The following is a 24,966-nucleotide window of genomic DNA, read 5'->3' on the forward strand; positions in this document are numbered from 1 at the left end:
CATTAGTTACAATTAATGGACCAATGCTGATACATTATTATTAACTAAAGTCTACAGTTTATTTAACGTCCTTAGTTTTTACTTGTTGCCTTTTTCTGTTCCAGAATTCCATCCAGATGCTACATTATATTTTATCATTATGTGTCCTTAAGCTCCTCTTGGTTGTGACAGTTTCTTAGACTTCTCTCATTTTTGATGACTTTGACAGTTTTGCAGAGCACTGCTCAGGTTATTTGTAGAATGCCCCTCAGTTGGGGTTTGTATTATGTTTATCTCATGATAAGATTGGGGTTACTTTTTTGTGTGTGAGGGAAGATCACAGTGATAAAATGCTGTTTTCACTATATCACATCAAGGGGGAGTTGATAGAATGACTTTTTTCACCCTTTCCACAATACACTCTTTGAAAGGAAGTCAGTATTCATCGTCTAGAATTAAAGAGTGAGGAGTATGCCCCATCTCCTTGAGAGCAGAGTATCTATATAAATTATTTGGAAATAATCTATATATGATATTTGTCTCTATGTCTGTCTGTTTGTATGTATTCAATCATTTATTTATATCAGTATGGAATCATGGATTATCATTTTATACCTGCACTGCTCCCCTTCTTTATCCATTTCCATAAAACTGATCTAATGTTCTACATGGGTACCCTCAGCAAAGAGAATAGGGGTGAATGGGAGAAGGTAAAGGTCAATGGGAGGGATGGCAAGTTAGCTAAACCAGCTTACTTCCACATCATCCTTTAAAAGAGTATAGCTATTTGTCTTTCTCTTCGACTTTTTTTTAACAAAAAAAATCTATGGTAAAATTTTAAACATCACTGTTAAGATTTATTTTCAGTAGATGTTATCTAATGGAATGTTTTTATTTTCTAAATGAAGCAGGAAATTACTTGCCCAAGTCTGGATAAGTAGTAGAGCTGGAACCTGTGCTCTTCATTCTAGTCCTCATGACAAGAAGATGCCTACATGCTTCCTGCTTCATGAAAACAGCTTTAAAATATAAAATCCAGGTCACATGGGTGGACTCCTACAGACTTGTGCTCCAAATTAGTTTTAATACCACCTTGTTGAATTTCTCTAGAAAGATGCACAGTTATTATTGGTCTAGTCTTCTCTGGTATAGAGGAACAAAGATTCATTTCTCCCTTTCCATATTTTCCAACTGTGGAAACAGGCATTGGAAGAGAATCTGCATACAACCAATATCATCAATTGCTGATAACAGAATTTTTAAAAATTGAAAAGCCATGTCGGCATAATTATATAAAAATATACAGGTCTGACTTATTTTAAGAAAGCTCCAATGCATAATCACTCTTTTTAAAAAGAAAAATAAAGAGAAAGATAGGAGGGTTTGCTTTTGAAGAGAAAATTTAAAAAATTTTTTCACTATAGTAGTCATTCAAGTGATAAATTATCTGCGCTTATTAAAAATATAACTTGGTTTGCAAAACTGCATTTGTATACAATACACTGGTGCAAAACTAGGAAGTCTCTAGGAGGAGGGTTTACTTCAGGACCCCAGGCAGAAGTGACGCGTGGCAGAGGTGAGGCATCAGCTGGGAGAGCAGCTCCTAGCTGCCCGTAGGAATATATGTCCCCTTGACCACAGTCACCAGATTCCAGCTATTTTCTACCTTGACAAAAATGATTCTCTTGCCCCAGAAACTCAACGAGTTGTCGATTTCTCAGCTTTGGGTACAATTTAAATCTGAGAGTGGAATCTGAACATTTGATTATGTAAGCCCTAAGAGAGGCAACAGCCTTCCCCAGAGAACAAATTATTGAGGAATTACCCAATTAGCTGCTTGGCTGCCTCCTTGAGCCAACATGAATATGCAGGTGGGACTAAGACTTCACAATCCTCTCTCCTGGGAACTAGAAAAGAACCACCATGCTCAATTTCTTATCTTCTTCATTTTCAGCAGAAGAAAGTAAAGTACTCACATCCCCCACACCCTCATGATTTGGCCAAAACCCTGTAGTACTAAAGAAAGGCAAGGAGCAAAAGGACTAAGTCTCCAGCTAAGACTAAAAGTTTAGAGCTGAATCCTGACTAGTGATATTAATCAAACACATTAGTGCCTTGAAGAGGCTTGCAGTGAATAGCTTATAAACAAGACTCATTTCAGGGATTAAATCCATTTTTAATGAGCATCACCTTTGCTAAATAAGAAAGCCTATGGACTTCAAAGTGCAGGATATAAAGTGTAAAATGAAGGTGGGACAAAATAAGGTGCAAAAACTGTCTATTTAATAGAAAAGCTCTTTATCTAAGTATGAGATCACTTACTACTTGGTGTTTGCATTGGCGCCATTGAAGGTGAGGATAAGACATGGTTGTAAAGAGTTTAAATAAGGAAGTGAAGAAATGAAAAAAAATGATCTTCTCATACATTTCTCTATCTTCTTAGGCCTCTACTTAATCCAATCCCATATAAATAAGAATTTCCTTTTTCTGTCTCAAAATTAAGTAAGAAGATAAGCAGTTTTCCCCTCTTACATTTGAGAAAATTCTTCCTAATATCTAAACTTCTCTATTCTCCCATTCAGTTTGCATCCCTGACATCAGTGCTACCATCAGACTTTAACAATGCCATTATAAAATTTAATGAACTTTAGCGGAAAAGACATGTCATGTAAAATCACAAAACTCAAGTCTTGACTCTGCCCTCTTTGGCTTTTGACTCTGGATATAATAAGTGCAGAGTCTCAGTTTCCTAATCTCTATAATAGGGATGGTAATATTGCTGCAATGATTTATTATAAGGATCAAAATAAATGAAGTTATCAGGGTAATTTTCTGAACTGTAACTGGCACATAGTTGATATACAGCATTTAGTTCCTAAGTGTCAAGCACTTAACTAGGTTTGTTAGATACTATCCCATATATCACCATTTACAATGAAGCAACAGTGGGATAATGCCATGGCAGAGGCACATCAAGGTACTGAAGGGACCGTAGAAGGGAAGAGAGATGCTGGAATTGAGAGAGGTGACCTTGTAGAGGTAGCAGCACTGGGTATAGCTTTGATTGGTCAACATTTGAAGATCTCAGATAATGTGGTAGTGAGAGTTTTATAGAGAGAGTAATCAAAAAAATTTCAGAGCTGGAATTTGATATTTAGGGAAGGCTTTCAGCTAATAACACATAGGAGGTCTGACTGAGAAGAGACATGCACAAGAATGCAAATAGCCCAGAGAGACTCAAACTTTTTTTCAGAGAAAAGATCAGAATTTTTTCTCCTTCAGTCTATACCCAGCCATGTCGATCATTCAGGCCCTAAGAGCCCCTGAGAAAAGGGGTTGGAGCTTGTGGGAGGGGACAGGGGACTACAGAAGAGAATAGGGGTGATGATATCAGGCCTGGCTGTTGAGTATTTCAGCACCTGCTAGGGATGCCCTGCTGGGGCCCACCTTTCATCTGGGCCCTCCTGACATCTAACAATGGGCAGTTGAGAGGTCAGGGAGGGAATAGGGCAGGTATGACAATGAGATTCCTGTGCTATAGAAAAAGAAACAACAGGGACAGAGAGAGAGAGAGAGAGCGTAGCCAAGTGTTTTGGAACTGTGCGGAATTGGGGAGGAGGGGAGGCAAATATAAGTATAAAATTAGAATGACTGGAATTTTAGGGGGGTGTCAGGGAATGAGGAGAAGATAGTCTGTCCTTGATTATTCTGTTCAGAACAGAAAAGGTCAGCTTGGCCAGAGAAAGGGCTCCCCTGTTCCTGCCCTTGGGTTGGTTGGTCTATCAGTAACACAGATCCGCTCTGCCTCTAGCGGAGTCATTTATTCTTCTGTCCATTCAATGAATATTTGTTAAACTCTTGCCATATATCAAGCTCTTTGCAAGGTACTAGGGACAAAAATCTGTCATTTATCTCCCTACTATTGATGAGCTTACAGACTTCAGGCAAGACAGATTCTGGAACAAAGTAAAACAGCAGGATGAATTAAATGCTCTGGTAGAGGTGGGGGTAAAAGGCCTTGTGGACACAAGCAAAGAAGCTATTAGCTTGCGGAGTAGAACTCACCTAACCTGGGAGATGTGTGCATTGGAAGCAGCATCAAAAAAGTTTCCCAAGGCAAGTGGCATTTGAGCTACATCTTGAAATCTAAGTAGGAGTTTGGAGGCAAAAGATTAAGAAAAGGCAGAGGAGCTGGAAGGTCATTCTGGAGAGAGAGAATGAGTTAGTTAGGAATCAGCTCAGAAAATACTTGTCAAATAAGGCCTCGGAGCTTCCAGAGGCTTAGACTGACGCCAAGAGTAAGTTATCCTGATGATTGCAAGTCTCAAAATAAACATTCTAGTTCGAGAACTATCCCTTGTGTTCACAGGAACGAGCATCTCTCTGGTCTCTGATCTGCCTTTGACTCCTTATGTGCAGAGAGGCACCATGGATTCTAGTAGAGGATTTCCACAGTGATATGTTTAGGACAAAACATGTTCCTTTGTCTCCATTCATATCTGCTGACAAGAGAATAGACATTCAGTGCAGCAAAAGTGACTTGGATCAGGTCTTTAGAAAAAAAAAAAAAAAATAAAAACCTTAAATACATTGCAAAAAAAAAATGGTTCCCCAGGCTAAGACAAGGGATGAGGGAGATGTCATGTGGGTGAAGAGCAACTCGGTGGGGCTATAACCTGTTGTGAAGAAAGAAATCAGTGCTGCTGGAATGAGAAGGGCTGGAAGAGGTAGCTTTTGAAACAGCATCCCTCTGCTGCCTAAACCTGGTATTTTCCTTAGATACTGTCTAGAAGTGGAGATTACTTACTTCTCAAATGAAGAGTCTAAGCTCTTGACAGTGATTGCCTAAAGTGCTCTGTTGTGATGGATCCTGAGGACTGTCCAGGCTCAGCAGGAAAGAGAGTCATACTTGACTGACCTCCTTATGGGCAGGAGGCACGGAGGAAATCACGGCAGTTACTTCACATATTATCCATCCCTTTGTGCAAATTCACAATTTTTAGATAAAAAATAATTGATAACTGAAATCCATAAAGATTATAAAGCTGTGCTGTCCACTGTGTAACACCTAACCAATATGAGGCTATTGCAATTTAAATTAATTATAATTAAAAAATACCAAATTTTTAATTCCTCAGTTTCACTAGCCACATTCCAAGCACACAATATTTTAGAACATTTCCAGCACTGCAGGCAGTTCTATTGAATGGCACTGGTAGAGCGCGATGGATAAAAATGCAGGGTCAGGTGCCAAACTGCCCAGGTTAAATCTCAGATCTGTCACTTGCTTGTTATGTGACCTGCTAGAGCTGCTTTCCCCCTTCTATGCCTCATATTTCTGTGTGCAAAATGCAGACAATACTAGCAGTGATTCCATAGCGTTATGATAAGAATTACATTATTTCATGTACGTAAAAAATGAAGAACAATGCCTGGCATCCGGTTAGCATTCAATTAGTGTTAGCTATTATGACTATTATTTGCCCATGTTTATGCAGCGATCTAAGAGCAGAAATGGCTAGAAAGGCCTCGACCCCCAAACTAGCTCTCCCTACTGATTTTTAGGTTTGCTTTCCATACTGAACATCATTTCACATTCAGAATGCCCTCTCCTTGCCACCCCCCACCTCTCACTCCTGACCCAGACCCCTTCTTTATGTGCAGTGGAATCTCCCATCCTGGGAACCCAGGACACTGTTCCATGCTTATCTCTCCCTCCCTTTTACTTTGCCTGATGCCCACTTTCCCTGGGAATCCAGGCTTCTGAGAACAGCTGCAGCTGCTATTCCTGCTTGCAGCTGCTGCTCAAAAACAGGGCAGCATGGTTCAGCGGTGCTTCCTCTCAGGACTGATTTTTTTTTTTTTTTATCCTTAAAAATCTTGTTGGATGGTGCCAACTGTGGGCACAGTGTCAGCTGCCCCTTGTTTGTCCCTGAAGCTTCTGCTTAGGGACCCTTTGTACTCAGGCTCCAGCTGAGTCGCAGACTCCAGACTGCAACCCAGTGATTCCTTCTGATAGTTTTAGTCATTATCCAATACTACTCGTACCCTCATGGGTCACCTTTTCTCATTCGCTTTCTCTGCATTAGTCTCTCTGCACTAGCTCAGTGTGATGTACTGCATTCACCTGTGTAGAAGGGAATGATGTTGATGAAGATGATGACAAAACTACCAATTATCGAACACTAATAACGTGCCAGGCCTCATGACACGTGTATCATGTCCAACCTATTTAATGTCGTAAAAATCTTGTAAGATACTACTGTCATCATTTTGCAGATAAAGACTTTGAAGTTCTAAGGAGTTATGAAACTTGCCCAAAGTCAATAATAGTATCTGGCAAACGTAGCACGCACACAGAGTTTGTCAGACTCACAAGCCCAAAAGAAATCTTGAGACCGTCATGGTTCTGTGAGCTAGAAATACTCATTCATTCACATCATTGGGAAACATTTGTCTGCTGTACCTTGTCATTAAAGAAGATATATCCAGTGACCAAATGGTGACTTTTGTGTTCTGGCATAATCTTCTGGTGAATGGCAAGACTTGAGAAACCTATAGTCCTTGTTCCTCTCCCAAATGAATTATGGTGGTAATAGTTCTGTTCCTCTGAAAACAGATAACTAAGGACTATGCTCAAGAAGGTTTGGTAGAGAACATGGTGGTACCCAGCATCTCAGGCTGCAGGAATCAAGACACACGGCTCCTACCTGAGACATAATAGAGGCAGCAGCTATTTCCTGATATAGGCCTCACCTCCCCCCCACCCCCATTGCCATCAAGCCACCAGGCCCTCTGGGACAATATCTAAAAAGACTTGAGATGTCACACTTGAAGAAGATGTACCTGCACTCCTTTTATCTTGCCTTTATTTTGTTTTTCTTTAAGACTTCCTTTCATGGCTTCTCACTCTCTCCCTAACTCTACTCCCCACCCCACCCCCACTTAGCCTCACTCAGTCTTTATGTTGGCTTGTTTTTGTTTCTCTGGTTTTGTTTGGAAAACCCTGCTTCTTCAACAATTTTTATTTGTCTCTGTATTTTACTGCATATTATTTCAACTGGCCTCTCTGGCTCTGTCTAAATAAAATTTTTTGTAGTCAAGTTTTTCTTGTATTCAATAGCATAGTGAACATTGGATGGACAAAACTCATGAGGTTTATAGTTTTTTTTATTCACACATATATTGGTACAAAAAAATCACTCTGATAATAACACAACCTAAGTAAGAATCTTCATCACTATCTTCTTATGAAAAGAGTAGACTTGAACATTATTTGAACATCCTTGTGATCAACCATAAAACAAAAAACTAACACTTTGCTCTGAAAGTTTTATGAGTCTGTGCAAATGTAAAATTAACATCACAATTCCTAACACATGTTTAAGGCCCCTCAAAAACAATCTGCTTTATTTCCTCCCTAGAAAGCACTGCATTGGGAGCTGTTAATATAACAAGTAGAAAAAACAGCCTCTCTTTCAAGGAGCTTATAAAGTAGTAGAGTAGACAGACATAGGTGGAAATTGTAACTTTACTTCAAGGATCAAGCTGCAAAAGAAAGGGGCAATATTTCAATAAATAGAAAGAAGGAGGCAATAATATAAATAAAAATAAATAAATGAATTTACGTAGAGAGGCAATAATATTATAATGTTATTATTGTACTACGTCAAGATTTTATCAAGGAGGAATTTCCACTAGGCTTTGAAGGATAAATACAATTTTGGTAAGTGAAGGTGGAGGAAGAAACACTCCAGGGAAAGGCATTGCCAGGAGCAAAGGTGAGGGAGCACTTTCACTTGATATCGATTAGAGGAACAGTAATCCAGAAAGGCAACATCGATGTACAGATGGGGTGGCAAAAATGAGTGAGGAGAATGGGGTTGGTGGCTTCCAATGAAAGTGAAGGGGAGAATTAGTGGTGAATATATACTTGGAAGTGTAGCCCAAGGCCAGTTGTGGGGGAAAGGGGTTAAATGGTAGGCCAGGAAGTTTGGGCTTTGTTTTACAGTGGTTGGAGAACCGGTGCAGGTTTTTTACCCAAAATGACATGGTCACAGCTTTACTTTTACAATCAGGATGGATTTGTGGAAGGAAAGTGACATTGGGTGTAAAAAGATTGGAAGTTTGAAAGAACATTGTTGCCCGAGTCCAGACAGATAGATCCCAAGGGCCTGAACCAAGGCAGTGGCAATGAGGGAATGCATGGGAAAAGATAAGAAATAAGAAAAGTAACATGGTAAGTTCATGCATGTACTGTTTTGATCTCTGCGTCTCTAACTCTAGGTCACTCGCTCTATATGCGCCTTCCTGGAGCTCTGACTCTCACAGATTCTGTTTCTCTCAGTACCCATCATTGACCCACACTGTTGGTCAATGCCCCTTATCTGATTATTTGCCAGCAGCTAGGAGAAGGTCTGGGTCCTTTCTTCTGAGCTTCTGTTTACGTGAGAAAACAGCTTGCCTCGGAGTCAGTTGGAGGAAAGGAGACTTCAAAACCTTCTTTCTAGCCTGGCCCATTAACCAAACTTCTCCCAGGTTTGTATCCTTTGCTCCTCCAATACTAAACAGTGCTGAATTCCCCTGGTCCTCCATCTGTCTGCATGTGTCCTACATCTCCCTGGACAGGGATTAGGTAATTGTGCCATTCCCGTCAGCATGCCCAGGGGTCTGGCAGGAGGGAAGCTGCCGGCTGGCAGCAGTGGGCTAAGCAGGAGCCAGGGGAGCGTCTGCTCCAGGAGTCCCTGAGCAGCTTGCGGCTGTGCCTGGCCCTCTGTGGGGCAGCCACGTGCCTGCCTGCCTGTCCTGGATCTGCCTCAGCTCAGAGGTCAGCTCTCAGAGGAGGAGAGAACACAGGCTCGGACCAAGGAAGAGCACTTACCATTATCAGGCTGCCCATTCAGGTCCAGCCCAATGGGAAACACAAGACCCTCTACTATTTCCTTCCTGCCTCTCTGTCTCCACCTCCTGCCTCCAGGGCCTAACCTTCTAGCTCAGTTATTAACACTGAGTTAATGAAGGAAAGAACTCAGGCTATGGACTTGCCAAAAATTAAATGATCCAAAGAGTGTTTCCATTTGGCTTTAGAATAATTCAAATGTATAAATATACATATGTGTATGTGTGTGTGTTCAATGTGTACCAACATGCAGGTGTTTAAATATACATACCTTCAAATATACATATATACACATACAAACACACACATATACATATGTATGCCTTGATATATGTTTCTTTAAAAATAGATACAATAATATGTGTATATGCACACAACAACAAAAATTAGGAACATATCAGCTGGCATGGAGAAACAAGTTTCATACAGAATATTTTTTATCAGTAATCCACAACATGGATTATTCATATGGATAACTGAGGACATGCTGTATTTCCAATCAAGAAAACAATGTAGTCAACATCTTCCTATTCTTTCCCACTTGGGAACAAAAGGTCAATTGAACATTTCTAGGAATAACACAGTTTCTCAGTTTGGTCTTTGATAAGTTTATTTTAGCTCAATGTAGATTATGGGCCTTTCAGGTGCCAAACATGTTGCAGTAGTTGTCTCTAGAGAATAAGTTCATTGCCTAGAAAATTGCCTTCCACATCGATAACAAATTGAAAGCACCTCAGTTCCTCAAGATAGCTGACTAGTACTGTAAAACCATGCACACCAGCACCACCTTGATTTTAATGTTTTGTAGTTCATTTTTGCTTCACCCATTAACTTTTACTCAATCATCATTCACTCACTTCTTTTTAAAATATGTGTATCTGTCAGAAGAAAATAGACATTGGCTGCTCATGGAACTATGAAAATATTAAGATGAGAGAAACTTTAGGTGTCTAAAATGACACAATCATTTTATAGATGAGAAAACAGAATCTCAGAGAGTTTGCATAACTTACTATGTTCTCACATTTATTTACACATTTCTACATAAGTTTCTGCAATATCTGGAACCTCCTTCAATAGCTTATTTTGAAGACTGACTCAATATTGAGACTTTGACTTTGCGACTTATATCTGATGTGGATGCCCAATAAACAGCAATTTCCTCTTCCTTTCTTAAGTTTTTAGCTATTGTTTTCTAAAATTTTCTTCAGTTCATACTTAGAAAATTATTCTACTTACTGACACACAGATGAAGTATTGACCAAACACTTTATTTTCATGTGTATTATGACAGCAGTGATGGGATTCCTTTGATCATTATGACCAACTACCTCCCTGTTTACTATGCATCTGCACATAACTTTGGCCATGATATTTTTTGCTTTATTTAATATTTGTAGGAATTAATTTTAGTAATTTTAGCACAGTAACTAAGGCTTTGAAGGGTGAATTAATTTAATCAAGGTTATTCAATGAGTAAGTTATCCAGAATTGACATAATAATTTATTAACATCATTCAAAAATGTATTTTACTTAACCACAAACAAAGTAGCACTTAATATCTAAACAAACAAACAAAATAACATTGTAATCAGATAATCTCTGATTCCAGCTAACTGCTTGACCTAGCTAATCTCTGTCACAATTTCCTTCTCTGTCAAACAGTATTTATAATACTTGAACTACTTGCCTCAGATTTCTAACAATATTGAATGATAACTGTGTAAAAATGCTTTATTAATTTATACTCTACCTGACAATAAAGCCACAAAATATGATCATGTATTCATGTCTGTATTCCCAGCACTTGGCTGAGTGCCTGGCCCATAGGAAATGCTAAATAACTACTTGCAGAGTGGAATTGAAACGAAGTATATAGTACTATATATTTGCAAGATGATAGTATTCTTTTTCTACATAGTCTTAGGCCAGATGACAGCAAAAAGCTACCACAGGGCTCTTTTCATCTCTATACCAATTTCTAAAAAAAAGAAAAATACAGGATATTTCCAAATTCAGGATATTTGAGGATTTCTGTTTAAGGTGTCCCTGTGATGGGTTAGAAAATAGCATACTCACATGTTTGAGTGCTGGTCAAAAGACTTGGATTTTGATGTTAGTTCCAGTCAATGATTTACTATGTAAATTCAAATGATCTGCTCTGCTTTCTTATTCTCAATTTCCTCATCTCTTCCCATCTGTTCTCAATAATAACAATAATAATAATAATGGTAAAATGTCCTCGTGCCAGAATCTGAGATAAACCCTTTACTAACATTATCATCCCTTTTAATCTCGTAGATTTGGTAGGATTTTTATGCCTTTTTCATACAGAAAGAAACTGAAACATAAAAATGTACCTAGGACTACTCACCCAGTTATCTTCTAACTCTAATTTGTCTGATTCAACCCTCTTAACCAAGAAACTCTATAGACTCCCCAGCCTGCTGCAGTCACCATCAGCACTCCCCCAGCTGTATAGTGGAGGCAAAGAGAAAAGTTAACATGAAAGTAATCAAAGAATAATAAATAATAACATGGGTGGTAATAATTACCATTAATTAAGTACTTTATACGGTCTTTGGATATATGGTTTCAATTAATTAGTCATAATAATCCTGTGAAGAAACCATTGCTATTATTGCCAATTTTTTAAATTTTATTATTACCATTTTAAATTTGAGGGAACTGAGCTTTAAAAGTTATTTAATCAGCAAGTTACATAACTAAAATATCATTTATTTGATCCTAAAGCCAATGCTTGCTTAATGCACCAAACCACACTCCAGAGTCATTTAGGTAGGAAAAATAATCTTGAAGATAGGATACTCCTATGTTGATAGAAGATTTTGTTATTTTCATAACTATAATTCCTTGTTAAAACTTTTTTTTCCTAAAATTCTAAAGATATGAGAGGTGACAGCAGTGAAATAAATTTAAGCCTTCTGAAAGATGAACACTTTCAAGCAACAAAGCATTGTTCTGTGATCTAGCCCATATCTGCATAGTCTACACAGGCAATGCACAATAGAAAGTTGAGCTTTTGTCAAAGGAAAGGAAGTCTTCTCTCAGGTTCTGTTGCAGAGCTTAGGTATGGGCCAGCCTGGGTCATAGAGGCAACAGGGTGTCATACGTAAGGACAATATGAGGGGTGTCAAAAAGTACCTCCACTTCCACCAACTCTGGCCTTTTGCAGATATGACCTCTTTATAACAACCACTGAGAATCATTTTAAACTTTTTGAATAAACCAACTAGTTCAAATCCTGCTGCTACCATCACTAGCAATGTAAGCTTGAACAGGTTACTCTATGCCTTAGCTTTCTAATTCATAAAATGAGAAAACAAATAGTGTCTCCTGTATAGGGGTGATTTTAGGATTGAATGAACTAATACATGTAAATCCCTTAGAAGAATGACAGTACATAGTAAACATCCAACAACCATTAGATGTGATTGTTCTTTCCTGTAAGTTTATCTTTATCTTTCTAGAACATTCTTTGCAAAGTAAAGATTCTCTTATCAAGTGTCAAATGACATGTGCACATGATTATTCATTCAGTATTATAAAAGATTGGAAAACCTAAATTATGTAATTTAATTTCATAAATTATGGTATTCAACATTGAATGCTAACTAGCTATAAAAAGAATTAATAAACTTTTTATGACATGTGAAATTACCCCAAGATACGGTTTGAAATAAACAAAAATATGCAGAATTGTGTTATATTATGCTACCATTGATAGAAGGAAAAAGAGAGAATAATGCAATTCAATATTTGTACCTAATGTGTTTAGTATTTTTATATATGCAGAAAAAATATCTGGTAACTAATAAACTAAAAGTTAAAAAGTGGCTTCCATTTGGAAAGTGGGAACTGGGCAGGTAAAGGTTAGGGGTAGGAGGATGACTTTCATGCTATATATTTTCGTTTCTTAAATATTTTAAACCAAGTCTCTTCCTTGACTAACCAACTCTGTTTTGTTAAAGTTTGTTTTTATCATCAGCATTATTATTATTTCTTCATCATCATCATTTTATGCATGGAAGAAGAAATCCCAGAAAGTTTTAACTGGAGAAAACTGAAAAGAAAAAAATCAAGAGAAGAGATGTTAAGAAACAGTTGCCAAAACACTTCATAATTTTTTGAAAAGTTGGTAGATCCACTTAAATTTTGGATAATTGTCCATCTTCCTATGGTCCATCTCTCTGTGATTTGAAACCTTAGATTTCTGTTAACGGAAAGATGTTTTTTATCTAAATTTTGGATAATTGTCCATCTTCCTATGGTCCATCTCTCTGTGATTTGAAACCTTAGATTTCTGTTAACGGAAAGATGTTTTTTTCTCAACTACAATGGATGGTGTGAGTGGCAGAGATCAGTGCTTCTATGTTATTTAGTTTAGACCTTCGAATCTTCTGGCAAGATCAGTTGAAATATAGGATGGGTAAATCTTCTTGATAGGCAGGCCGGTACTCTGCTGGCTGTCCACAGGACTTAAAAGTCCAAGAAATAGACGAGAGTGAAAAAACAAACCTCGAAAGACAGACAAAACAACACAATATCTAACAAGGATCACAGCTTTATTTCTGCTAAAAAAAAAAAAAAAAAAAGAAAAAGAAAAAGGTAAAAGGTTTTTTTTGTTGATTTGTTTTGTTTTGTTTTGTTTACAAAAAGTTTAACAATTGCTTTGCTTTATCTGATAAAGTTCTCAGAAGAATGAAACCATCCTGGGTTGGAGAGTAGGCTCTTTCCAATTATACTGCATTCCCAAATTTTAATTCAACTATAAAGTCCTTCTAAATGATCCAGGGAGACCTGGTTCATAGGAATCATACTCCTCCAAAGCATAAACAAAGGATTCCCCCAAAATAACTGGTTCATCTTAGAGTGAAGGAAAAAAATCTAGAAATATTAACTTGCATAGCCGTTCAAATTATTGCTGCTTTTTATAAAATCATTGCAGGTAATTCTGCACTAACATTCTATTTTCCTCTCACCCCAAAACTCAAGAATCCCCAGCAAAATTATACGCTACTTTCCAAATGAAGCCTTAGGAAGGTTTTGTAAGCACATGTATTGAACCCAAGGAATTTGCATGAAAGGAAAGGAGAAATAAATTAAATAAATAATATCTAATAAATAACTCATACAACATTCATTATCTACAAACTTAAATGCCAGAAAATGCTAGTTTCAACGATAGATTCCCCCCACAGCCTCTCACAAAGATAAGTGCTAGTACAGATTCAGAAAACACATAGGATGGCTTTATAAATCACTCTGCTTCCCTACCTATTTCCTCTAGAACAAATTGTGGTGAGGGGGACCACTTTGGTGGCTGGTGGGGTTTATGAGCTCTTTGCAAGGGTAGTTCATGTGGATTTATAAACCAAAGTTGCAAAATACAGCAAGGTTGGTGCTACAGGCAAAATGGAAAGAAAATAACAGACCAAAAGGAGATAATAAATAAGAGAGTAAAGAAGACAAGATACACAGATAGTTTGGCAGGTTTTAGGGGATAACTGAGCTGTAGAAAATGACACATTAATCTGCCTTATCATTTTTATTCATTGGCCCTATTTGTGTACCATGCATCCTAAACTTATCCTCTCTGGCAGGAGTAGGATGTGATCCACTATCACATAAACCATTTAGGCTTTTAGTTTGTTTTAAATAATTGTCCTGGCAGATTGAAAGTGACTGTAAAATTTCTCTGAAAAAAAAAAATACATTTGACAAAATTAGTGCTGATATAAAGGAAAAAGGAGTTACATGAAGAAAAATAAACATCCTGCAAATCAGGATAAACCTATGATAAAGATATAAATTGGTAAAAGCATTCAGTGACCTTGGATTTAATTTCTACATCCCTAAGTCTGGTCACTTGAAATATTATCTACAATTTGTAATAATGTAATAATATATTTTAGAAGTGAGGAATAGGTAACAATTAGTGGGGGAGGAGACACAAAATTGTATATTAAAGTTTGTCAATAAATTCACGCTTGTGCTTCTAGAAACATAATATTGGTGTGATAGAGGTCAGTGGTTTTAATCATTTTTTAAACAAATAAAATTCATCTTGCCAAAGAAACTCTAGTGGTTTTCCTATGTCCAAGTGTGAGCTAGAGAGAGTCCCCAAACTATAGTTAGTTAGTATAGCCAATAGTCATTTTATTGCTCTTGAACGTGACCTGGGTTGTTCGCCAATTTCAATTTCACCTGAGCTTCATGAGAATTTTCAGAGCCCTCTGGTTATGGAGGCCAAGAAATGGTCTAGATGACTTCTCTAAGTCTCACTGGTCATAGGAGTCTGAGGTTTCAGTGTCTCGCTCGTCCCCACCTCTAGTACTAGGAAAAGTGCTTGTGAAATGTTATCAAGAATCAACTTGGTATGAGATCTCTATTATGGTTCTCAAATTACTAAGGAAGATATGTTCAGCTTTCTGCCCAACAAGAAGTAGAGTTAATCTCTTAAAGAACATGCTTTGTTATTCAAAGTGACAGTCAACTTAGAATTTTAGCCTCTGGAGGCTATTTTTAGATAGATGCAAAGAAGTCCTATCATTAAGTCCCCCAGACGTGCACCTGGTGCTCCTTTGGCAGCTCCATCGGATCATTCCACACATAGTGTCCGTTTCCTAATTATTCTTCAATCCTTTCAGTTTTAAGAAGTTTATAGGACTTGTCACCAAAGTTATGGAATTTCAGAACTGTGAAGAACTTCAGAAATCATCTAGACTTAGAACAATTGCCTGATTTTACCAGTAAGTAAACAGAGGCCAGAAATGGAAAATTACTTGGCATAGAGCATTCAGTAAGTTTTTGGCACCACTAGAGTACGACCCAGGGCTTCTGTTCTATTTCCACATGATTGTAAACAATCAAATGATTTCACTTGAGAACACTAAACAAAGGAATCAATACAATATAGAGAAGATGATGAGAAAAGTGTGACGTGTAAGAGGGCCTACATAGACTGGGACTCTTATGTTTGATATACATCTATAGGGTTCCTTTAAGGTCATTGGATTTCAGCTCAGTCATTTAAATTATGGGAAGCATCTCCACATCATCCTCTGAAATGCTGGTACTACTGCCCTAATCGGTGAAGATTGTATTGAGTTGAGTCCCAATGCTATGGTGGGAGTAGGAATCATAGGACATATCTATGGGAACATCATAGCGAGGGGTACCAGCCTGAAAAGGAGTTGAATGCACATGCCCTGAACTTAGACTTGCGGAAGGGTAATGTGGCATGAGGTTGTAGGATTTATCCAGGTCAGGAGAGCCATCTTGCTTCAAGGAGAAGTTCCCACTGACGCTCAGGGGTGGAGTAAGAGGGCCCTCATAAGGCGGTGTGCTGCAGTCAGGTGGATGACTCCCAAAAGATGGTTCTCCCAAACTCTTGAATACTGAGGGTTTGAGATTAATAAGATGTGTTTCCATATGGCCATAAGGAGGGCTGGGGAGCCCAGGAGACTGATAGTTGAAGTTGTGGACAGAGATGGCAGAGTCACGAATAGGAGGTTTCTCCTCATGCTTCTCCAGGAGGACAGACTGAGGGCCCAGTTGGAGGCATCCGGCCACCAGGTTGCTCGTGGGCTGAGAAAGCCCTTTACAGAGCATCTCCACAAAGCCCTTCCCTTCTGGTGTCTGGCCAGTTTCCAGGACCTCAGACAAAGCCCAAATGTAGTTCCTGGCCAATCTAAGGGTCTCTATCTTGGAGAGCTTTTGGGTCTTAGAGTAACACGGCATGACTCTCCTCAGGTTGTCCAGGGCATCATTCAGGCCGTGCATCCGAGTCCGTTCTCTAGCATTTGCCTTGACTCGTCGAGCCCTAAATCTTTCAAGGCGAGCTTTTGTCATCTTCTTTTTCTTGGGACCCCTTCTCCTAGGCTTCTCCCCATCCACTTCCTCCTCTTCTTCTTCCTCAATGCTATCATGCTCTTCAGCTAAGCTGCCAAGCATCCCATAGGCAGCTGGTCTTCTCTCCTCCTCCTTCATCTCATTCTGAGAGCCCAGACCTTTGTCCATCCACGACGGTGTGTTGACCAACTCTGTCATCTCCTTGGGTTTCACATAAGTTTTTGCCATTTCCAGATTCTGGAAAGGGAAACAGCAATGTTTAGCACCTGTGAATATCCAATTTGATTTAAAACTAAACTTTTTTTTGATATCTTAGAAAGCACAGCATTTGTATTGAGATTCGATTTATAATTATCTAGTCCATGTCCTCCATTCTAAATAACTAATCTAAGACTCAAATATATGCCTAGGATTCTCATTTGGCTACGACATATTATAAGAAAATCAACTATAGAAAAAGGAAATTTACTTGATGATTCATTGCAATGTCAATGCCCAATTCTTTTTATTCTCAGATTCTTTACTTCATAGATATTTTACTCAAAAATATCCAGTCAAAACTTATTTGTCCAAATAGAGAAACTTTTGTAAGTAAAAAAGGATGCTAAAGTAATTATAATTATACAATATGTGTACAATTGCAAAATTTTAAAAAGATATCAAAAAATAAAATAAGTAAAATGTTGTATATTTACACCATAAAATAAATGAAAAACTACAGTGAGATTATTCAGAATACTTTGTATGTGTCCTACAAAGGACTGCTCAGCCTCTATTTAGAGACATATCACATACATTTAACCTATAACATCCCACATTTTTCACCGACTCTGCCAACTGTTGGTTTCAAGCGTCTCCTAGGAAAGAGCCACTACTGGTTGATACACCACATGACCATGAAATCATTCTCTCACCATCATCAGAAGAGCACTTTGTTTTTCAGCAAGCATTTGTGGTCTATCTAATGTTAGTGATGTTAGAGGTGTTAGTGACATGGTGTCAAAAAAGGATTAGGAAAAGAGAGGAGGGTTACCACTGATCATCTTTCAAGTTCACCCACATGTTAAAGTGAGAACACTTTTCATTGCCCGTGCATCTCACACCATCAGAATATGACAGCAGTTAGAATTACAAGTCAGAGGTCTACCAAACCTATTTAAGATTAGTTTAGTGCAACCATTATAATGCTTCATTAAAAATAAAAAATCTGGAACCAATACTAAACTCAACATAGTGACTGCAAACACTAAGCGAAGACTATTTTAGACAAACAAGGAAATAGCCTAATTTACTTAACAGGGTCTGTTTAATCAGAATTTTTTATGAAAAAAATTATAATTTGAAAACCAGAAGATACTGATGTTTTAGTAAATATTTTGCATTTATTTCTGAAAGAGGCTGAATTGTTTTGAGATTTGTTGAGTGATTTTTAGGTATATAATTTACCAAATAAAAGTATCTGATAAGCTCCATTAGGGCATCCCAGTTTACTAGCTAGTCTTTGAAATGCTAAACACTCCATCGCCTTCATATATCAGAAAGGGGAGAGCAAGGTAAATGTTTTTTAATCCTTGGAGCTAGAGCCTCAAATCAATGAACACAAGGATTAGTACATAGCTTTCAAAAATATAAATATATTATTTGATTTGTTTCTGGTAATCTGAGCTTGTTTTCCTTGTAACCTCGTTTACCTCCTATAAATAATTAATGTTACTGCTTTGCAAAAACAGCCTAGGTTTCATGTTAATCAGCACGGAAATCATGTCATCTTGACTTACTCACTTAATAAGGCTTCCTGGGTAAGCAGTTTTATTGAAAATGCACGTTGGAACCTATTGGTCAACTGGCTGCCGAGGCCAAGTCAGAAAATCCCACTCTTAATATGGATGATGGAGCTTGTGTGCTGAGCTGCACTTCTAACTCAGGCAGATATCCAGAGGGAGGGTGAAGGACCTAATTAACTTTCTTTTAAAGTAACACAGACCTTTCAGAGGCAGGTGCACTCTGAGACCAAAGAGGATGGAGTGGGCTTGGGAAACCTAATGTTCACACACGTAATTATAATTATGTTTGAGTAGTCCTATAGCAAACCTTTGAGGGAAATAGGGATTGTTATGTTCATTTTATAGTTAAGGCCACTGTGGGTCAGGTAGATTCACTGATGGAAATGCAAAGACATAGAGCTTGTAGAGCAGGATGTAAAGCCAGTTCTGATTCTAAATTCTAGGTTGTTTTTTTTTTTCCTCTCTTTCTTCTTCCATCACAGATATAGGAAGAAAGAAAGGCACTTTGACTTCAGGAGGTGTGGATTAGCAAAGCTAAGTCACCAGAAAGTGGTCATCATCCAAAGGGAGCTGGTTTAGATGGTCTCTGTAGTGTCTTTTAACTCTCATATTCCAGGATTTCTTCCTCTTCCAAATTTTTTTCTTGTTGCTTTTACCCATTTATCCTCCCTCCTTCTCTTACTCTGCTCCCTTTTTCTCTTTCTTCTCTCTCTCATCTCCTCTTCATCATCATTATCACTGGGACATACTTAAGAGGGAGGGAGAGAAGGAAGATGCAAGAGAGGAAAAGAGAGTCTCCTAAATTGCCCCTGAAACTGGACCCCATCCTAACCTCTGAGTTGACCTTTTTTTAAAAAAAAAACTTCAACTCCCTACCTCTGGACTCTAGCCAAGCTCTGTCAAGTTTCACCCCATCAAGAAGTAGGATCAGGAGTTATTGATCTCAAACACATAAGCTCTCTGATCTTCCATTTCCTCTTTGATAAAATAAGGATAAGATATATACATGGTCCTTGCAAAACAAATGAAAATATGAGAAAGGATTTTTGTAAACTTCAAGTGCTATCAAACATCCATATATTTATCTTGTGTTTATTCTTGAATTTTCTTATATAATCCATTTACACATGTTTGCATATTCAAAAATTTTTTAAATGTAAAAATTTAAAAATGTTTTTTAAATGTAAAAATTTAAAAAATTTTTTTAAATGTAAAAATTTAAAAAGTTTTTTTTAAATTTTTTACTCACAGGTGAAGAGTAAAAGTAGATTGTATTAATTACTGTGCCTCTTATGATCTGGATGGAACCTCTTCTGGTTGGCTCAAAAGATCATCTGACAACTTCCCAAGAGCCCACCCTTTTTCCCAATGTATCTAGACAGCACAGACTCTAGAGTCAGATGGCTTGAGTTCAAATTTCAGCTGGATTACTTACTAAATGTGTGACATTAGGCGAGTTTCATAATCTTTTTGTGCCTCAGTCTCTTCCTCTTCAACGCAGGAATAACAGTTCTACCTCATAGGAGTATTGTGAGCATAAAATGAACTAACACAGTTAAAGACTTTCAATAGCACTGGACATCATAAATACCATGTGTTAGATATTTTTTTTCCTAAAGTTCACCATGAATTTTTCTGGCCGCATGGACAGAAATGGGTAAAATTACAATCTGTGCTTAGTATTGATTTTATGCCAATAAAAGTCTGTTTCATCTCAACTCCCACTTCAGAAAATTCCCTGAAAAACTCACTCCCCAATCTCCTAATGAAATTAAATATCAAAGCTCCTATTATGTTGCAAGGGGTGAGGAAACAGAACTCTATCAGCTGCCTCTACTGGATTAATTAAAACTCTTCCGCCATATTCAAGACGGAAGTTAGCCTCTTTCATTCTGTTTTGTAATTGTGCAACAGCATTTGGCTGGACACTCCTACTTGGTTACATGACTCTTCAGGTTCATGAAGTTTCCGGTGGAATACAGACAACCATTGGCACTTGGACATTTTTCCTTTTGTCTTTGATTAAACAATATGGGGGATATAACTTTCCTACCAAAATCAAGTTCCAGAGCTCTGAAAAGAAAAATGAAGTGTTTCTTAAATAGAAGTAAAAGCCAGGACTCTTCAAGGACAAAGAAAAAAACTTTTCTTCGACCTTTTTCGCCTAAATATCTTCAGTGCATCAAAAGATTAACAGGGCATGAGGGGGAGACAAACATTCAGTTTTATATTTAAGAGTTGAAAATGTGTGTGGAGCAGTTCTGAGTTTTGGTCAAGGAAACCAGATTGGTTTTCTCCAGAACAGGTACCTAATTCTACCATCACTTTTAGCCTGTTAATGAACCAGCTCAGAGTTGTATTAAAAGAAACATGAAACTGAAACGCTCTTCTATCATTCACTTATTAAATGAGAATAGAAATTTTATTTTAATTCTTTTACCCTTAGGGCAAAATGGAAATAATATTTTTGTCTGTCATATCTCATCTAGAAGCTTTTATGAAAATACAAGCACGAGTTCTTTATAAAGTTATTGTGCAAATGTAAGAGTTGGCAATTGTTTTATAGAAATAGTATGAAGAAGCCTACAGCACTCTTTCACGAAGTATTGTGATACATCATTTTTAGGTTTCTCCATTCCTAGAAAATAAATTAGCTTTCAAAATATATGTGAAGCAGATTCCAGTATGACAAAAATCAATGAATTCTGGCTTCGGAGGCAGAATACGGACCCCTAACACACACCCAAAACACATTCTGATCATATAAAGCCCATTTTATTCTTTATTCTTAGAATTTGGATTTCTTTTTGCATTTACACAATATAACAGAATTTTCCTCTTTCTTTAGAATCATTTCTCGAAATTTCAAGTTCCGCCAATTACCTCAAATTTGAAATTTTCTCCCACTTTTTTTTCATTTTTTTAACCTGTTCTAGCAAAATGTTTGCTTAGGCAATGATTGTAACTACCAATATTTTCATTACTATGGCTGAGGTGATTGGGCATTACTATCATGTGGAGCTGTCCTAGAATTTGCCCTACAGTTTTACTAATTTTTGATTGTTGTTTCAATTGAGAAATAAGTAGGTAGGAAGCACTTGCATGTGTATTTGTGGTGAGTACACAGTGTCCTTCCTCTTAAAAGCTGATTGTACTCTCTTTACCACCTGATACTATGACTAAATCCTAAGTACAACCAGAAGAGGAATATTTGCCCAGTTTCTAGGGAATCTAAAGACCAGACAGACTAAACACCTTGCTCAGAGTTGCAGAATCTTTGCACTGAAAGGACAGAATGCAGACCAGAATGCTCACAAGTTGCACTGCCTGGAAATAGCCCGTAGACTGTTCTGTGCTCTTTCTATACAGGCTTTTATACTTTATCTCTTTCCTTCTTGATTAATACCTGTACACACACACACACACACACACACACACACACACATCTTATCCAGCATAGTCATGTTATTCTTCAGTTTTCATAGCTTTAGACCCTAATGGTGAACTTTGCAAACAAGTTACTCAATCCTTCAGTTTTCCTTCCTTCTTCTTCGGCATTTCATTCTGGTCCCTGTGTCCAAAAGTGAGGGAGGCAATTTACATTTATTATAATTTTTCTGAATACATTTTTTTATTGTCAGAGGAATGATGTCTAAGAGGAAGAGGCAAAAATATACATGGACGACCTTTCTCTTCTGATTTTCCATATGAAAGAGTTGAAGAAAAGGAAAATTTCCCCACTCCATTCCAACTATTTAAGGATTTTTTAGCAAACCAAATGGGGAGGAATGGTGAGAATCACCCCATGGCTTTTCAGCATCTCCTCTCATTCCCTTTTCATTCCCCTTCTTCCCCCTCCACTTCTTGCATAGCCCTAAATGTTATGAGCAGAAGGGTAGATTGAGCCAATTCTTCCAATCTACTTGCTGAGTCACCTAGAAAAAGCGGTTAAACTTTTTGGAAATTTTTTTCTACATTAATAAAATGGAGGAGTGGGTTTGACAGGAGTGGGGGGGTGAATAACTAACTTGTAATCTCTACTCTATAAAAATGAGAGTATCAGTTTCACTTTGAGTGACAGGCACTATGGGAATTAGTAAAATTATTAAAATTTTAATGTCTGTTCCTAAGTATTCTGACACTCTTCTTCTCTATTTAAGTTTCCTAAATTCTACTCCCTCCTCACTTAGTCCATAAGAGACTTACCTCACCCCAACTGCTCCTCTAGGTCTGTGGGAACTTCCCACAGAAACTTCAGTAGTCCCAGTACCACCCCATGCGCTGGCTCACCTCTGTCAGTGGCAGTCCCTGGTGTGAACTCTGTGAACCTGTGTCCTGGAGGAGGCTGAGAGAAGCCAAGTCTATCTGATCATCCAGATCATAGGAGAAAGAGGTGCTTTTAGCGATCCATGTTAATTAAACCTGGCCAGTGCCTCTTAGGAATGCCAGCGAGTCTGGTTTCTCTAACTGCTACTTATTCTACTCCTTCCTTGGAGTTCTGCCTGCTCCCCCAGGACGACTTCGGGCTGATCCCCAGTTGCAGCTGGTTTAATCGATCTTCAGTATCTCCTTTCCCTGGTTAGTTCCCGGAGTGGAGCTTTCAGGACCACAGCCTCTGGGCAGCTCCTGCGCTCTGGCCGGAGCCACTGAGTTGCTGCAGTTTTGATTGCTTTCCCAGCTGACCAGGGAGGGGTGATGCTGCCCTCAGTCTAACTCCTCCCCTTCCCCAGCCGAAAGACACACCTACTTCAAAGGGCTCCTCTGACTAGGTCCAGCTCAGCCATTCTTTTATTTGTTTGTTCGTTTGTTTGTTTAAGAGGGGATAGAGGTTGGTAGAAGGGGAATATGAGAGGTTAGCTGCTGAAGTTAAGAGGTAAAGAAAAAGAGGACTGGAAGTCTTTGTAGTTAAAAGATAAGAAATGGGAATGTAACAATGTGGACAGAATGAGAAAAGGAAATTGGAAATAGACTTGGAGAAACAGCTAAGAAGGGCAAATAAAAATGCTGGCCCACATTTGAAGAATCAAAATTTGAGAAGAATGCATGCCCAGGATACAGAAACACTGACTGTTCTGTTACACAAGTGGATTGGTGTCTTTGGGTATAAAACCAGAATTCTAAAAGTAGAAGGAAGTAACTTCTTCTCCCTTCTTTTCAACCTGTCAAATTATTCCCATTTAAAATCTTTTGATTTTAATTAGTGAATATAGACAAAGTCGTATCTATAGCTGTTGTACTGTTCTTTCAACTTTTCTGTTTGTTTGAAATTTATAAAAAGAAAAAGTAAGTGAATGAAATCTTTCATTTTAAGGACACTTAGCTCCTCGAATTACAAACTGGGATCTCCTATTGTTTTTCAGAAATATATAGTTAAGCATTCAGGTAGAAAAAGTCAACCTGAGTGGTAATGAATTTGAAATGAAAGAAGGGTCACATAATTCTGAAAATGCCTGTGGTATTATGAAATAAGATTAACTTACTAGAAGAGAAAAAGGGGAAGTACATCTGGAAAGACTTAAGGAAAATACACAGATATGCTTTATGACAGAGAACTGTGGACCAGGCTACCACAGCGAAAGTGTGGAGTCTTCACTTTACAGATCGTCAAACACTGCCTTATGTAAAACTTGGCCAAGATCAAATAAATAATTGTGAGTTTATTTTTAAATGTAAAGAATTTTGTTATCTTCTAGTGATTCCAAGGAAGAAAGGAACGTATGATTGGGTTAAGCAATTGACTGAATGATCTCTAGTAATTCAACTTCACTTCCAACATCAGTTTTCACATCTGTAAAATGATCTAATCACTTAAGTTTTTGCCATAGTAGTAAGATAAAATTCTGGATCCAAACTCAACCTCTGTTTGAAATTGACTTGAAGGAAATTCTTCTAGGTTTTTTGGAAATCACTTGTTCTACCAATGTAACGGGCATGTGTATCTAATAGAAATAAAGAACTATAAATATGCCTTGTGGGCAAGGAAAGGTACAGAAGGTTAAAACAACAACAAAAAAACAGCCTTACTGTCAATAAAGTGAAAAGTTATTTTTTTTAATTCTGATGTAAGTATCATGACTCGTCCTTCACAGAAAACCAGAAAATAAAAATTAATACTTTTTTTCATAGAAAAGTGTTCATCTTCAGCAAATCTTTAAGCTCTCATTAATTTGTGTGTCCCTATCCAGGAAATACCTGCTCAACAACATAAACTTTATTTTCAGAGTAAGTAACACATACTAGGAATGGTGGATTTCTGAAAACCAAATTAAAATCCACTCTTCAGCCAGAGGAAGTTTACCTATGGAATAATTGGTGTTGAGGATAGAGCTGCAATGAGCACATACAGAATGGATTGATCCCCTACTCTGTGTCTTCAAAGCCACCTCCATGGATTTTTGAGAGTTGATGACACTGGAGTCCTTGGTATC

At 37.8% G+C, this 24,966-nt stretch overlaps 1 protein-coding gene across 1 annotated transcript; it reads right to left on the reverse strand.

The window, feature by feature from the left end:
• Nucleotides 1–15,986: 15,986 nt before the first annotated feature.
• Nucleotides 15,987–23,119, reverse strand: NEUROD4 (neuronal differentiation 4). Its single transcript, XM_039862180.1, has 2 exons — nucleotides 22,829–23,119; nucleotides 15,987–16,991 (listed from the first exon to the last, which is right to left on the reverse strand). Exon 2 carries the CDS (start codon nucleotides 16,980–16,982, stop codon nucleotides 15,987–15,989), a length of 996 nt encoding a protein of 331 aa, XP_039718114.1. The 5' UTR covers nucleotides 16,983–16,991; nucleotides 22,829–23,119.
• Between the last annotated feature and the right edge of the window lie 1,847 nt (nucleotides 23,120–24,966).

The sequence above is a fragment of the Pteropus medius genome, unplaced genomic scaffold (genome assembly GCF_902729225.1).
Source record: "Pteropus medius unplaced genomic scaffold, Ma_sr-lr_union100, whole genome shotgun sequence".
Classification (NCBI taxonomy): Eukaryota; Metazoa; Chordata; class Mammalia; order Chiroptera; family Pteropodidae; genus Pteropus; species Pteropus medius.